Consider the following 15,934-nt stretch of genomic DNA (forward strand, 5'->3'; position numbering starts at 1 on the left):
TGAAGAGACCTGGGTATATATAAATAATTCTTCATCCCTAGGATTTCAGCCCTGTGTCATCTCCGTAGAGTCCTTATAGGGCCCATCTAAGGGAATCTTCTCTTGATCCCACCATCTTTTTTTCTCTCTCTCTCTTCACAACACCCCCCTTTATCTGCTATATAGCATTTATACAAACTTTATCTCTCCTTGCACTGCAAATTCTCTTAACTAGACCACAAGAAGCTCCACAAAGGTCTTATACAGTGCTCAATAAATAATTACTTACAGGTGTTCAAATAATTGTCCAAATGATTCATTCTAAAAACAAAATCACAGGTTGACAAGCTCACCTGTTACCACCAAATGAGTTCGTAATATTCTCAGCATAGTCAGATAACACACATTATAACCACTTCCCCAAACCAAACCTGGAGTATACCCAATGATGGACTCAATTCCAGACAGAGTCCCAAGACTGATACTGAAGGCAGGCCAGGTTTAGGGGCTGGAGGCTGTTCCGAGCTAGGTCGGTCATAATGTGATTATGTTGCTTGTAAACTTCATCTTGATCAATAAAACTGAGTACATGTAAAAAGTACGGTCAGGGGCCCTCGAACAAGATGAACTGCAGAAACCTCAGAAATCATCCAAATGGAATCCGATTAGCGAGATTTACGCAGTTCGTGTCTAATAGCGCAGGGACCGCGCAAGGCCGCAGGGCGGTCCTTGCTACGTGACCGCGAACAGGGCGAGAACGGGCTGCTGGGGCGCTGGCCACTCGGGGAAGTAAAGAGCAGACGCCTCACTCCACCCGCAGAAGAAAGCCACGCCCAAGAGCGCACGTCATCACGCGCCGCAGCGTACCTCTTCCGGGACGCGTGTCCGAGCCGGGCTCCGAGCTGCGCCTGCTCACTGATGTCTCCGCGTCTGAGGCACCAATGAACGGAAGCGTGGGCGGGCTAGAGGCCTGAGAATCGGTTTCCGGTTCCGGTGGCCGTGGGTCAGTCCGCTGTTGTGCTACGTGTCGCTGGCGTGTGAGGTGTTTGTTAGCAGGTGAGGCTGTGTCTGCTGGTGGGTTTGAGGATGAGCCCTTTGTGACTGGCGGCGGCGGCGGGGTGGGCGAGCCGGCGGGTGTCTCGGGGAGGCTGTCCGGGGCGGGCGGTAAGAAGGGCCGGTCGCTCGGGTCTGGGGCCGAGGTGCGGCGCTTTCCGCTGCCCACACACCTGCTCACACGGCCCTCTGCGGACCGCGGCCTCCGAGATCCCGAAGGAGACTGGCTCTGATGGCTGCTGGGCCTTCAGCGCTGAAAGCCCTGGCCCGGGCTGCGGCTTCCTGGCTGTTTGCCCTCGGCCTTCTCTGTGTGCAGCTCCTGCTGTGTTGGGGGCTGCCGGCGTCGTCCGGGCTCGCTCAGAGCTGGTGGGCTGCCGCCCGAGTTCCTCTGGGGTTGGCTTTGGGGACTAGTGTGTCGGAGGAGCTGTAGTCGGTCCTGGCCCTAGCACCGCTTCTGTGGGCTGTAGTGGGAGGACTGGTCTCGGTTCTAGATCGAGAGATGAGAGAGTGTCATTGGACCCCCTCCCCTGCAAGTGAGTGCAGTGTGTTGTGCTCCCTCCCCCCCGAAGAAAGTCTTAGCTCTCTCCAGGACAGCTATAAAGTTTAAGCTCCCTAGATTTGAAGAATAAACTTAAGTGAAATACTAAGAAAACACGCATGCTTTTGAAGGGACCCTGAGTGTTTATAGAATTTTATTCCACCTACCCACCCTAGGTGAGGACGGTGGAGCTTAGAGAGTTTATATTTCATAGACTGGGATTCGAACCACCAGCTGCTCTTTCAGTGGCACTCATTCATTGATTAAACAGAAATTTATTGAGTATTCATGTGCCTGGCCATTGTTCTAAACACTAGAGATAAAGTAAGATGCAAGGAATAAATGGGCCTCATTTTTTCATAAGTAGTGGCTCTCAAAGCTGAGATTGGGTGGTATTTCCCTATTGGGCGATGGCGGACTCAGAAGAACCTAGGTGATGAAATATACAGTGGTGTTTTCTTGAAAGTGTGTCCAACCTAAAGGTTTGGAGTTTAGGTGATAGCTTCCCGGCATCTGGATCTTGGCTTAGTCAGTCTTCCTGGATTTGTAAGTTTGATAGATGTATTCCACACAGACTACTCTTTCTGAAAGTGTTGTGTGGCCATGGTTTAGAACAATCAGATTGAAATCCATGTTGCCTCTAGTCTAGACGCTTGCAGCACCATAGTTGGCCTTCAGTGCACTTGACATTGGTTTCTGAGAGTTGAAGATAAAATGCAGAAAATATTTGTTGGATCCCAACATTGCTGGTTCCTTAGCAGGAACAATGAGAAGACCGCAGTGGGTAAGGAAAGGATGTTATTTAACTTGTTTAAATAACAAGTTTAACTTCAAAGGATGTCATTTAACTTATTTAACTTATGTTAGGAGCATAAAAGCATGGTAAGATCTGTGCTTTTTTAAAATTGCCTTTGATCTGATATTTCCCTGGAGTTTATAAAAAAAATAATGTCAGTTTAGGCTTGGAATCTGTATTTTTTGTTTTGTTTTATGAGATAGAATTGACTCATCTCAGACATGAATTCATGGCTAGTCTCCTTTACATTGTGATATAACTGAGCAAGTACTTACTTTATGGTAAGTAATACCAGTGAGTATCTTTTTACTTTTTTGTTTTGTTTAGGCATCATGGATCAGGTAATGCAGTTTGTTGAGCCAAGTCGGCAGTTTGTGAAGGACTCGATTCGGCTGGTTAAAAGATGCACTAAACCTGATAGAAAAGGTAATAGTTTTAAAATGGGGGGAAAGATTAAATCTTTGCATTTTTATTAAGTCTTTTCTTTGATATCTTCCTGTTTAATAACTCTTGCATTATTTTCATCAACATTTGTAGTGATTTATTTTGCTTTATTGCTTTTTAATACTGTCACTTTTTCCTAGATTTTATATAATTTTTTACACTTTACAGATTTCTGTTTTATGTATTTTCAAATGGTGAAAGATTATTATAGTCTTATTTTCCATGTTGGGTTTGCCTTAGTCATAGTTAATGACTTTAGAGATTTTAGTATCTTCCACATTTCCACTCTGGAATATCTTTTGGAGTCCTCCCTGCTCTGCCACTGCCGCCTTCCCATTTCCTCCCCTAAACAAAACCTTAACATGAAATCAACAGTATAGTTGTTGCCAACCTAGGGAATTAAATTCTTATTTATCATAATTCATCTGTTAAAAGGTGCATCAGAATTTTTTTACTTTTGTTCATTTGAGTGCTGCCTGAAGTTAGGAGCTGGGAATGTAATAGAGAATATATTAATTATAGTATATATGTAGTATAATATATAAAAACATGTTATAGAGAATAGTGCTTGCTCTTGGGTAGTTTAGAATCTTTCAGGGAAGACAGTCACGAATGGCAATTATCACTTTAATTACAGCTGTGGAGTTTGATTTCTCAAGCTTTATTTCTGGCTTCATTATATCAAAGACAATAGACCTGTTGTTTATAAAAAAAAAGTCATGTTCTGTGTTTCTATAATTAATACTTTTAGCAGTATAACAACTTTTACAACATACACTGTGTATTTCTTTTATTCATGTTTCATTTCTTTTGGTATTCTGTTCATTTGCTAAGAGTATTTTGCTGCTTATTGATGAATTCACTAGCACGAGCAGACACTTTATTTCTATGTCCTTAAAATCAATAAAATATAAAAATTTAAAATCTGTGAAGCAATTTATTTCTTAATATCACATTTTGTTTAATTTAAAATGATATATTTACTATCAGGAGAAATGTACACCAGTAAGAGTAAGTTTATTTATGTCCCTGTTAGTTTTCTCTCCTATACTTGCAATGACAATGCAAAAAATAATCTAAATTTTGTGTTTTTAAATCCAGAATTCCAGAAGATTGCCATGGCAACAGCAATAGGATTTGCTATAATGGGATTCATTGGCTTTTTTGTGAAATTGATCCATATCCCTATTAATAACATCATTGTGTAAGTAAACTTTGGGAAATAGAAAATATCTAGGATAGAATACAAATTGAAGGGCGGGGCGCCTGGGTGGCTCAGTTGTAAAGCGTCTGCCTTTGGCCCAGGGCGTGATCCCTGCGTTCTGAAATCGAGCCCCGCATTGGGCTCCTCCGCTGGGAGCGTGCTTCTTCCTCTCCCACTCGCCCTGCTTGTGTTCCCTCTCTCGCTGGATGTCTCTCTCTCTGTCAAATAAATAAATGAAATCTTTAAAAAAAAAAAAATACAAATTGAAGGGGCACCTGAGTGGCTCAGTTGGTTAAGCGTCTGACTCTTGATTTTGGCTCAGGTCATGATCTCAGGGTCATGAGTTCGAGCCCCACGGCAGGCTCCTCTTGGAGAGTTTGCTGGAGATTCTCTGTCTCCCTCGGGCCCTCCCCCTGTGCACATGTGCTAGCTTGCTCTTTCTCTCAAATGAGTCTTTAAAAAAATTGAAATTGTTTGAGTTGACAGCCTGCTTTTTGTTAATACATAGGTATGTCTTTTGACTAATGCTGCCAGAGTCTACTGGTATTTTTTTGAGTACTTGATAATTAGGAGTGATTTTATATGTTCTACAATCTTTATAGCAACTCTGAGATAGGCATGATTTTCTTTAATAAATAAAATTTTATAGTGTCAAGGAAGTGAGTTAAAAGCACTCAGTATGTGATAAAGCCAGTGGCAGAACCAGTAGTCAAATTTAAGTCTTCTTTATGCTATATATTAACTTGTTAGTTTTTAAGGTGCAGAAGAAATGCTCCCTGTCTGAAAATCACTACCTTGATATAGTTCAGACTAGACCAGATCTTGTAGGTTCGGATCCTCTTTTATTTTTACTTAATAGTACTGTCATGACCTTGGACAATGTACTTAGCTTTTCTATGCCCAGTTTATTGCATAAGACTAAAGCTCTTACTTAGATTATAGTAACGGTTAATGACTTAAGTCGTGTAGAACCCTAGAAAACAATTTGGGGAAGAACTGAAATGGAAGTTGTTGTGACTGTCTTGAGCCACTGGTACTAATGGAGGGTTTCTTAACCTTTAGTATGTTAGAGCGAAGAAGAAAATACAGAGAAACACTGGGATTACTTTATTCTTTCCTAAATGCTTTTCTTTTCCAGTTGATTACAACTTATGGAGAAACCTAATGGCAGTGAGCAATTAGAATAGTTCAGTTTTAGGCATTTTGTCAGAAAGAGCACAAGCAGGGGAAGCAGCAGGCAGAGGGAGAAGCAGTCTCCCCACTGAGCAAGGAGCCTGATACAGGACTCGATCCCAGGACCCTGGGAACATGACCTGAGCCACCCAGGTGTCCCAGTTTTAGGCATTTTAGTTTGGTGTAAAGACTTACTATGAGTTGCAGTATTTACTTCTCTGTGATTCTTGTATTTAATTAATCTGAGCTTTATCTGTCATTTAAAGGTAGTGATACCTGTTAGGCTTATTCTGTGGGATAGGGAGATATGGAGCAATTATTTAGAAGTGCTTTGTAAACTAGATCTTTTAAGTCCTAGGTACTTTACTATAGATACTGGTGGAATTTGTCTTCTAAATGACAAGTGACGGCATGATATTGTCAGATGGATTTTTTAAGTAGGTGGTTGTAGTTATTAAGCAGAAGTGCCACAAAGAGATACTTTAGGATCAGTGAAAGTTAGACCTGGAAAGGACCGGGTCTCTCAGATCTACTCCATCACTTCAGAAAAGAGATTTCTGAATCTCTACGTATATAACAGAGGTTATATTACTGGTGAGGAATACCAGCTCTGGAATGCTGGAATCATGGAGAGAATACTCAGGTAGAATTAGGAAACCTGACACTCCGTGTCCCTAGGCTACACGTAACCTCATCAGTAAGCAGAAGGGGTGGGGTGGGTTTCTGTGAAGTCCCTTCTTTTCCACACAGCTCAGTGTCTCCTGCTTCCCATTTCCATGTCAGATTTAATTGATACAGTTAATATTTTCAGTTGATAGGGAACTTGTTTCTTGTAAACACCCCTCATTGTTCTTCGTTTTACCCTTTGGAATAACACCTGTCTCTTTCTTTCAGTATTTTGTTATATGAGTGCTTTTTACATTTTTTCCCCAGCCTTCAGTTAATACTGTCTTTTTAACTCTTGCCAGACATTACTGTCTGCCTTGAGTCGTTGATAGGGCCTGTTTCTCACCTTAGATTATGAGTTCTGAGATAATCCTGTTGTAGAGACTTACACACACACACTCTCAAAAATGTTAATATACATAAAATGTTAATATATGTAAATATATATATGTGTGTATATGTAATCTGTAGTGTGTGTTATACTGCAGAGCCTAGTCCATTGTACTCTTTCCCGTACCCAAGAGAAGCAGTCAGTGTTTGTTGATATAAGTGAACAACTTATGGTTCTTTATCTTTTCTGATGGTCGTGGTGGTAATAATAATCTCTAACATTTACTAGGCAAGCGTGCCAGGGACTGTTCCTGCTTTGGGCTGCTCCCTTAATCCTTCTGACACTTCTGTGAGGCTAGCATGACTATTTTCATTTTATAGATGAAGAAACTGAGGCATGAAGAGTGAATACTTAAGTTGCTTGGCTGGTAAGCGGTAAAGCAGCATATAAAACCCAGGCCGACTGACCCAGGAGCCTGTATGTTTAACCGTTATTAGGAGCCATCTTCCGTTCTGGCTCAGTTGAACCCTCCCCAGTCTGAGTCACACTCCTTCCTTGATGCTTCAGTTTGCATTTCATCAGTCCTCTTAAAATCCAGTATTTCGGGTTGAATGCCTGCTACAGATGTTTTCTTGCTAGCGGCTAAAATCCTCAGACAGTTTCTCAAATAACTGCTACAATAAATTTCCTTTATCTTGGGTTTAAACAGTTGGGGTGGTTTGTTTTTTGCTTAAGAATGGAACATTATCCTTGTTAAATTCCTTTTTCCTAGATTCCCTTAGGGAAGCCTTTTGAGTTTTTAATCTGCCCAACATTGTTATTTATCTTAGTTTTGTACTAGAGAATCTTTTATTTCGTTGTCTAAGTGGTGGCCTAAAGTACTGTTTAGGACTGGCACCCTTAGTGTACCCTTTTGGATTGAGATTAGTCAGGTTGTCCCCAAGAGGGTTTTGAAACAAGTATTCAGTTTCCTTTCTCTTATTTCTTTCCGTGGCAAACACATAATATCTTTTACCAATCTTAACCAGTCAGAGATTGTTCAACAGCTAGTTACTTAGAAAACTTGTCTTCTATTAACAAAATTGTGTCAGAGTTTAAGGAGTTAAAAGTCTACCTTCATATAGTTTTTACATTAACATGAAGGCCAAATAAAACATTCTGTGAGAAAAGCTATCAAAACTTTTTCTTCTCATGGTACTCTTCGACATCTATAAAAGCAAAAGATCTTTTTTTCCTGCTTGAGAAGAGCATAAGTCACTGTTTTGGTTATTTAGGGATGATAGCAAATGAAATATAACTGCAAGCTTCTCTTTCATTAGGCTGAATTATCACTTTTTATTTCTGTTATGGTAAAAGTTTTTCTATACAATTATAGCAGTCAGAAGTAATAGCTGTAGTATGATAATTTAAAGGACTTACATAGTTGTGGATATTTTAGTTACAGTAATACAATTTAATAACATAAACACTAAAAATAGTTAACATTAAAGCATATATTCAGGAGTATTTCTTTCAGGCATATTACTTTCATCTGGTAATACAATTATTTTTCTTTTTTTAACATTACTAAACAATACTAGGGGTGCCTGGCGGGCTCAGTCAGTAGAGCGTGCCATCCTTGATCTCAAGGGTGGTGAGTTCAAGCCCCATATTGGGTGTGGAGCCTACTTAAAAAAAAAAAAAATTAATACTCAGCATACTGTTACAGTGTTTAGGCTTTTGAAATTTAGAAGTTTTTTTGTAGAAAGATTTTTGTTTTCATTATGGTTAAACCCCTGTTTTTTAGTGATTGTAGTTGGGAACGGTTGAGCTAGTTTTATTCTTTATTTTCAACTGACTATATCAAATTGAAAAACTTAACCAACTAACTGTCCTATATGTAATTCATATTTTCCCTCTTGTTCAGAAAGACAAGACTGGTAAATAAGACTTAGACTGTTAAACACATTTCTGAAAAAAAAAAAAAGGATTCTGTGTTTTTAAGATAAGCTTATGCAGAAGCCACATCATCTCTAAGTCTCTTTTCCATTCCGAGATTTCAAAGTACAGTTTCTTCTTTATGCTCTCTTGGAGTTCTCAAATAACTGATTTTAGTTCCATAAAATTATAGCATATTACGTTTCAAATAATTATTGTTATTAAAATGTTCTATATACTCAAATGGACCATTTTTCTTTCTTTTACAGTGGCGGCTGAATACCTTTTTAGAAGTTTTTTTCATCTTGGGGATTGGTGAATAAGTGAGGATTTGAGAAGCTCGTGGAGTAAAAATTTGCCTATGTGTTTTGTGTTTTTCTTTCATTTTTTGTCTTCCAAGGTGTTTTGTATTTGTAAATTAAAACAATTTCAAAATAAAGTTATCTTTTTCCATCATAGATATTTATCAAATTTGATAGGCAGTAGTGGGTTATTTTCCCTCCTTCCCTTCGTACTCTCCTTTGTTCTTCATATTTTGCTTTATAGGAGAAATTAAAATGAAATACTGCACTTTCTGAGTGCACCTCTCTTGGATAAACATTTTCCTGTCACGGAAGAAGAAGCAGAGCGAGTAAAGGATGGTAAAGTTAATGAAGGAGTTTAAGGGTAGGGTAGGAGTTTTGTCTGTAAGCAGAATACAAGCAGGTAGAGCTCCTGTAGAAGTTTAGGTGCCAATGAAATAGCTTCCTGAAAATAACGATTAAAACTTCAGAGTGGGAGATACTCTTCAGACAAACTAGTCACACTGTCATAAATATTTAGAGTTCTGAAATATATGAAGAATTCACTGATACTGGAATGTGAGATGAAAGATGCCCTTCTTTCCCCTTTTAAAAAAAAGTAATGAGAGTTTATTCCCCTTTGAGAGGGGAAAAACCCCCAGTTTTTTTAGTCTGTTTGGTCTTTAGTTACTGTACTTTATTTCCCAAGTTCTAATATTTTTGTAATAAATTGGTTAGCAGCACTGAGAATTGTTGAATTAGTGTCTCCTACGTCTGAAACTAATATAACTAAGTTATACTTGAATAAAAAATGTTTTTTAATTGGTTAGTAGCACATTTTTGATGAATGTCCTCTGATTCTTCATGAATAAGGTAGACAGAAGTCTGACTGGTATGGTTGGGCAGCGTTCCTCAGTTTTGGAACCCGTGCTCCCCAGAGCGGTCTGTTCTCATAGTAACTGATCTTCTGCCTGTTTTTGAAATGCTGCCAAGTACTTCAGCTTCGAATGAATAGTTGTCTTCAAGGAACGAAAAATACAGCCTTGGATCTGTAATCATAGGGAGTCCATGTGGGCCCCTTTTACAGATACCAAGTTCCTTAAAGGCCGAAATGTGTGTGTGTGTGTGTGTGTGTGTGTGCGCGCGTGTGCGTGCACACATGTGCGTGCGTGTGTATATATATGCACAAATGCGTATATTTGTACATACACATGTAATACAGCATGCTAGAAAGGATTCTAAAATGCAGACTTGCTTTGCCTCTGGCAAATGTGCTTATCTTATTGGATAAGATAATTCTGAACAGTATTTTCTTGATATAAGGTAATTATGAATCCCTGTTTATAGCACGTATTATGGCTGTTCATTTTTTTGCTGGCTTGCTGGTTGACAGGTAAGGTGTTGCATACATATTTTATACTTACACATGTAAAATGAAGGCTGACCAATAACTACGACAGAATAACCTTCACACTCGATTGAAACTTACGTAGGAAAAATACATTAGATTTTTTTTATTAGCCATACTAGTGTATCTAAGAGCCAGTGCATTTGTGTTATAAAACAGTACTTGAACTTTAGCAAGAATAAGAATCATCTGAGTTTAAGCTACAGCTCTTCTACCCCTAGAGATTGATTCAGTAGGTCTGAGTGTGTCTGAGAATATGCATTTCGTAATGGCTGCTGGTACGTGGACCTTAATAGTGTTTTGTTTTGTTTTTGTTTTTTTAAGATTTTAAGTAATCTCTACCCCCAGTGTGGGACTTAGAACCCAAGATCAAGTCACATGTTCTACCGATTGAGCCAGCCAGGTGCCCCCAAAAGTTGCTAATGGTTTTGTGTTGCTTAAATACCTATATCAAAATAAAAGAATGCCCTTTGTATGGTAGTTCTGCCATTTCCATGAACCCTTATCCCTTAAAGCAAGTGCTTGGCCACCTAGTCCACTAGACTAACCTCTAATCACAAAAAGTAACAGAAAAATGCACATCGAGGAAGGAGACAGTAATAGTCCAGACAGCATGGCAGCCCCCTGTGGGAAATGTAGGAAATAAAGCCTGGTTCCAATTCCAGTTACTTTGTTACTGCTTAAAAACGATGTTTTACTCCAAAATCTGCCCTTGGGCCATTTGTCTCTCATTTCTTAGGAAGGTTCTACTTGGAATGAATGGTGTTTAATTTAACCTGAGTGCAGGAGGCGCCATTGTGTTCTGTGTTTGAAGGAGCACCGTATGTCAGAAAGTTTAAATGAGCTAAAGTGCTTAAAAGGAGCTGAATTCTACCTCTTATGTTACACACTGGTCATAATTTTGCTAGAGAAGGCCTTTAGGGTAGATTTCAAGATTGTTTGGATGCAGTTGTCCCATTTTCTGAGGCTTATCCTACCCATACTGTTCTCATCCCATAGCCACTCTTACAGTCCTGTATTTGCCTCTGTCCCTCGTGCTTTTTCGTCTCCTAATCATTCTTGCTTAATAGTGTGGTTTGTGGGCTCTGGGATGTCTTGCTATCATGAAATGGCTCACTGAAATAGGGCATCAGTCAATTCACTAATTACAAATTATTAAACATGTATCTGCATTCTGCCAAACACTTGTCGAATTTCTAAATGAATGTTATTACAAATGTTGACAGACTAGTAGAGGTTGGAGCCTATGCTTTATAGGTTAATGATACTCACATAAGGCCTTAAGTTTTCAAACTATTCCTTCTCAGTTGATCCTCACAATAACCCTGTGACAAGTAATGTAGATACTGTATTCTCCAAAATAATGTCTACAGTTTGCTGCTTAGCCCTGCACTGCTGCACCATCGCACCTGGGTATTTTCTCTTTGTTGTCGGCCCCACTAACACAGAAGTTCCAGGGGAGAGACATGTTGTCTGACTAATTTGTTGCCAAATCCCAAGTGCCAAGGGCAGTGTCTGCATGCAGTAGCCACTGCTTCCTAAATGAAGGAAGCAAGTGTTGGGGACATTGCAGATTTAACAGTTTCTTGTTTGTAAGGGCAGCACGGAACATGGCAATTTAGCTCACTGGGCCTAGTACCGTGCCCGAAGCAAATCCTCAACTTTCCTGGGTCAGAGCAACCTAGAATCAGAAAATTAATATACACGTATGTGTTGTATGTGTGTGTGACTGGTTTTTGATATAAGAACCCATATACATATATGTGTGTGTACATTACTTTTCTTTACATATCTGCCTGCACCATGTCTTAAATTGCATACTCCTTAGCTCTCAACTTAGAACGTAGCAGTTCTGGGTTTTTACCCTTCTGTGCCTTCTTTCCCCTCCCTGCCAATGGTCTATATAGAAAATCATTTCCTTCTCCATTAATGATTTAGGATTCCCTCTTGTATCTCCGTATGGCAATGTAATTTATGGTTTGTTTTTTTTTTTTGATGTGATTACTTTTAGTATCAGTACAATTTGTAAGGTTCGTTTCCCTGCTTCAAGAGCCACACACGACATTCGGGGGCCACCTGCAGTCTTGACTGCAGACGAGCCAGCCTTGAAAGACAGGACTTACACTTGGAGCAGATGATTCTAAAACTGGCCAGGGTAGCGCACTCTTTTCTAGAATGTTTTCAAGGCCTTGTGAACCAAACAAAAACCTAGACTGGAGGACCAGGAAAACTAGCCAGTTTTTTCGACTCTTCTGGCATTATTCTAAGTGTAACAGGCATAAAAGTCCCTGCTCTTCCCCTATAGATGTGAAAGGGCTTTGAAGGCTAGACTGTGTAGACATGACTGATTATTTCTATGTGTTTTTGGGAGGTCAGGAGGGCAGAACCAAGGGAAAATATGTCAGGGCACTTGTTGCAATAAGTCACAATAAAGTGAGGCAGTAACGAAGCAAGCTCATCGCCCTCTCAGGGAAGAACGTAGTCGCACCGACAGTGTGTAGGGCACACGCATCGAACGTGTCGCCTTAGCTGAAGTTGCGTGACCTGTTGGAACTGCAGTCTCCTGATCTTCAGAATGGGGATATTAATGCCCAGCTTTCAGTGTGCAATTCCCTTCGGTCAGAAAATACAGATGAATGAAGTGGGCACAGTGCCTGGAACATTGGTATTTTAATGCTAAATCTTGTGTTTTCTCTGATCCTTCCCGCTCCTCAGAGGCAGGGTTTGCTGAAGCTCTATTTGGCTGGCCTTCCTCCATTGGTACAGACTGGAGTTTGGGTTATCTTTGCACAGCTTTGTCTGTTGTCCTGATAGCTTGCCCACAGTCATGCTAAAATAATTTCTTACATCGTCTGTTTCCTAACCCAAAGTGCAAGCCACTCGCATTTACCAAAGGCCTGGGGGAATTTAGGTTGAATTCAGTGAACTGATTCCCTACTCTATGCTGAGAAGTTGGCTAGGTACTGGCAATAAGAAGGTGTTCCTTCTCTTCCCCTTTCTTTCTCTCCCTCCCTCCCTCCCTCCCTTCTCTTTGTCTCTCCCTTCCTTCCTTTTCTTTCTTTCTTTCTTTCTTTCTTTCTTTCTTTCTTTCTTTCTTTCTTTCTTTCTTTCTTTCTTTTTTTTCTTTCTTTCTCTTCCTCTCCCTTTCTCTTTTCTTTCTTTCCTTCTCTCTTTCTTTCTTCTTCCTTCCTTCCCTCTTTTTAATGAAGATTTTACTTATTTGACAGAGAGAGCGAGTACAAGCAGGGGAAGCCACAGGCAGAGAGAGAGGGAAAAGCAGGCTCCCCATGAAGCAGGGAGCCTGGGATCATAACCCGACCTGAAGGCAGACACTTAACGACTGAACCAGCCAGGCCCCCCAGAAGGTGTGCTTTCTTAAGCAAGAAGAAAATGTGTAACCTCAACCCTGGCTGTGTAAAGAGGGTGCAAAAAGTCCTATTGGGACATTTATTCTGACCACTTCCCTAGTCATTGTAGGGTAGAAAGAGGTACAAGCACTGCAGACAATAGAAAATGGTTAGTCCTTGTAGTAAGCTGTGAAGTCGCTATCTCGACATTTTAAAATGGTGCACTTTGGGGGCCTGGCTGGCTCATTTGGTAGAGCAGGCAACTCTTGATCTCGGGGTTGTAAGTTTTAGCCCCACGTTGGGTGTAGAGATAACTTAAAAAATTTAAAAAATAAAAAATGAAACAAAAATTGTGCATTTTACCTGTTTAGTCTCTGAAGAAATCGGGAGAGATGATTTCAAAAGTGCTTTTCTGTGATCTGGTTTATTCAGAGAGGATTCTGAGGTGTCTGTAAAGGCCCATACCCCGCCAAAGCTGGCCTTCCCTTCAAGAGCACGCATTGAGTCTGCAGTGTTTTTCTTCTCACACCAAGTGTATGTCGTTTTTCCATGCCAGTTCTCCAATCCTATGACACCAACTGAATGTCCAGCGATTCATTTCAATTCTGGCCCTGTGTCCCTGGATTTAGTGTTGGGGCACACAAGTTCAAGGGCTCAGTCCCACAAGACGGCCCTCACCTCAGATGCCAGTGGCGAGTGGGGTCCCCAGATGCCCAGACAACTGCCCAGCTGACCACACGTGTGGAGGTGCTCACAGTCCAGCCCCTTCAGATTTGATAATTCACTAGAAATGACTCACGACTCAGGAGACTGCTCTACCTTTATCTTTATTATAAAAGATACAACTCAGAAACAGCCAAATGGAGGGAATGTGTAGGGCAGGGTATGGGGGGCGGGGGGAAGAGGCCGCAGGGCTTCCGTATCCTCCCTAACACGTGGATGTGCTCACCAACATGGAAGCTCCCTGAATCCCAACATGTAGGGGTGTTGTTTTATTGAGGCATCATTTATGTAGGTATGCTTGATTAAATCAGTAGCTACTGGTGATTAGATTTAATTTCCAGCCTCTTTTCTGACCCAGAGGAATCCTCTAATACTGGTTCGCTTTCAGTCATCGGCCTCCATCCTGAAGCCACTTGGGGGCCTGCCAAGACTCACCTCATTAGCCTAAATTCAAGTGTAGTCAAAAGAGGCTCCTTATAAATCACAAAAGACACACCTATCGCAAGAAATTCCAAGAGTTTTAGGAGCTCTGTACCAGGAACCAGGGACAAAGACCAAATGTGTATATATACTTTTATTATACCATAGGGTCCTTAATGAAAAGAAAAGGGAGGGACTCGAGAGTATATATATGAATGTGTAGTGTGTGAGTGTATGTACATAAACAAGTGTATTTATATGCTGTATATTTAAAGAAATATATGTTGACCAGTCTCAATATTTATTACGCATTAGTCTTTCCCCAATGTATTATTGTTCAGTAATAACGTGTTTAATGTAAGAGTCTTTACAGACAAACTTGAGCAGCTAAACTTGTAAAAAAAAATGTTAGTGTCTGAGGAAGCATACAAGATCCTTAAATCTATCCTCCTATTTTACAAAAGAGGATGCTCCAGCACTCCCATCACATTTATGATTGGCCTTCAGAATTCTACCATAAGTAGACCTCCATTCTTCATGTATGTATGTATGTATGAATTATGTATTTACTTATTTAACTTACTACTCTATGTATTATCAGTATGGACTCATTGACTCACTTTTTAATGGTTTATAATATAATTATGTCAAATTTGTCATTATTAAAAATCACATTAAAAACAAAAATAATAAATACCAAAAACTCCTCACTTGCTAAGTATTTCTTTTTCAGGGTTCTGCTCAGTTGTTTCCTTTACCTGACCTGGATTGTCCGAGTTAGTTGCTGCACAAATAGGGTTATTAAGAGTACAACGTTTTTTCACCCATTCTAAATGCCATCTGTCAATATTATGTGTCTTAATGTTGACTTGACCAGACCTAGACTAAGCCATCGTCAGAACCAGCAGTTGCAAAACTATACTTGTAAACTAGACTGAATATCTGAATGTTCTATAGCAGGAAGATATATAGAATAAATATCAAGGGGTAATGTTTAGGGCCAATAAAAAATACGTAATGTGTAAAACAAAAATACATAATGTGTGAAACAAGTTTCAGGTAATAATACGTAGCCTTACTCAAACTACATGCTGTGCATTCTATTTTCTATTACTTGTACTCTATTTTATTTAAAGAAAAAAAAAGGCTTCCATGAAGTAGAAGGGGCAGAGGGTTACTGCTTTCAGCCTCTAAAGGACAGAGGAGTCAGAGAATGAACTCATCATTAACAACCAGCATAGACTGAAGACCTGAGGTTCTTTGAATATTCAAGACTATGTAAGCCCTCAGGACCTTTGCATGACCCAGGGCCTGGTGGGACAATCTTTGTAAACAGCCGAGGCTGAATTTCTGACAACTTATAGGATGGGGCTTTGGAACAGTTAAACCTTTATTAGTCAAAAAAGACAATGTGAATTTCTCATATTCTAGTTTTACGGTCTGAAACTAATGCCTGGTATATTCCGTAGCTATAAACCTTTGCGCCTCTCACATACATACATTTTATCAAACTAATTAAGGAGCAAGGTTTTTAGTCAAGTGGTACAGAGGCTTGTAAATAATATCAACCTTCAGCTTCAACCCTTTGACTTGCCAGTCCCATTGTCTAGAAGCCTAACTTTTATTTTATCTGTTTCTTCTGGTAATTCTCTTA

At 40.0% G+C, this 15,934-nt stretch overlaps 1 protein-coding gene across 1 annotated transcript; it reads left to right on the forward strand.

The window, feature by feature from the left end:
• Window positions 1-928: 928 nt before the first annotated feature.
• SEC61G (SEC61 translocon subunit gamma) lies at window positions 929-9,219 on the forward strand. The gene is made up of 4 exons (XM_026501615.4): window positions 929-1,035; window positions 2,694-2,792; window positions 3,912-4,014; window positions 8,371-9,219. Exons 2-4 carry the CDS (start codon window positions 2,699-2,701, stop codon window positions 8,378-8,380), a joined length of 207 nt encoding a protein of 68 aa, XP_026357400.1. The 5' UTR covers window positions 929-1,035; window positions 2,694-2,698; the 3' UTR covers window positions 8,381-9,219.
• The last annotated feature ends 6,715 nt before the right edge of the window (window positions 9,220-15,934 follow it).

This window comes from Ursus arctos, unplaced genomic scaffold (genome assembly GCF_023065955.2).
Source record: "Ursus arctos isolate Adak ecotype North America unplaced genomic scaffold, UrsArc2.0 scaffold_3, whole genome shotgun sequence".
NCBI lineage: Eukaryota > Metazoa > Chordata > Mammalia > Carnivora > Ursidae > Ursus > Ursus arctos.

Bases quoted from the DNA above. Each gene is read 5' to 3' on its own strand.
- SEC61G (XM_026501615.4), top strand. From the start codon at position 2,699: ATGGATCAGGTAATGCAGTTTGTTGAGCCAAGTCGGCAGTTTGTGAAG. The intron at 2,793-3,911 runs GTAATAGTTTTA...TTTTAAATCCAG, and splicing joins CACTAAACCTGATAGAAAAG to AATTCCAGAAGATTGCCATG.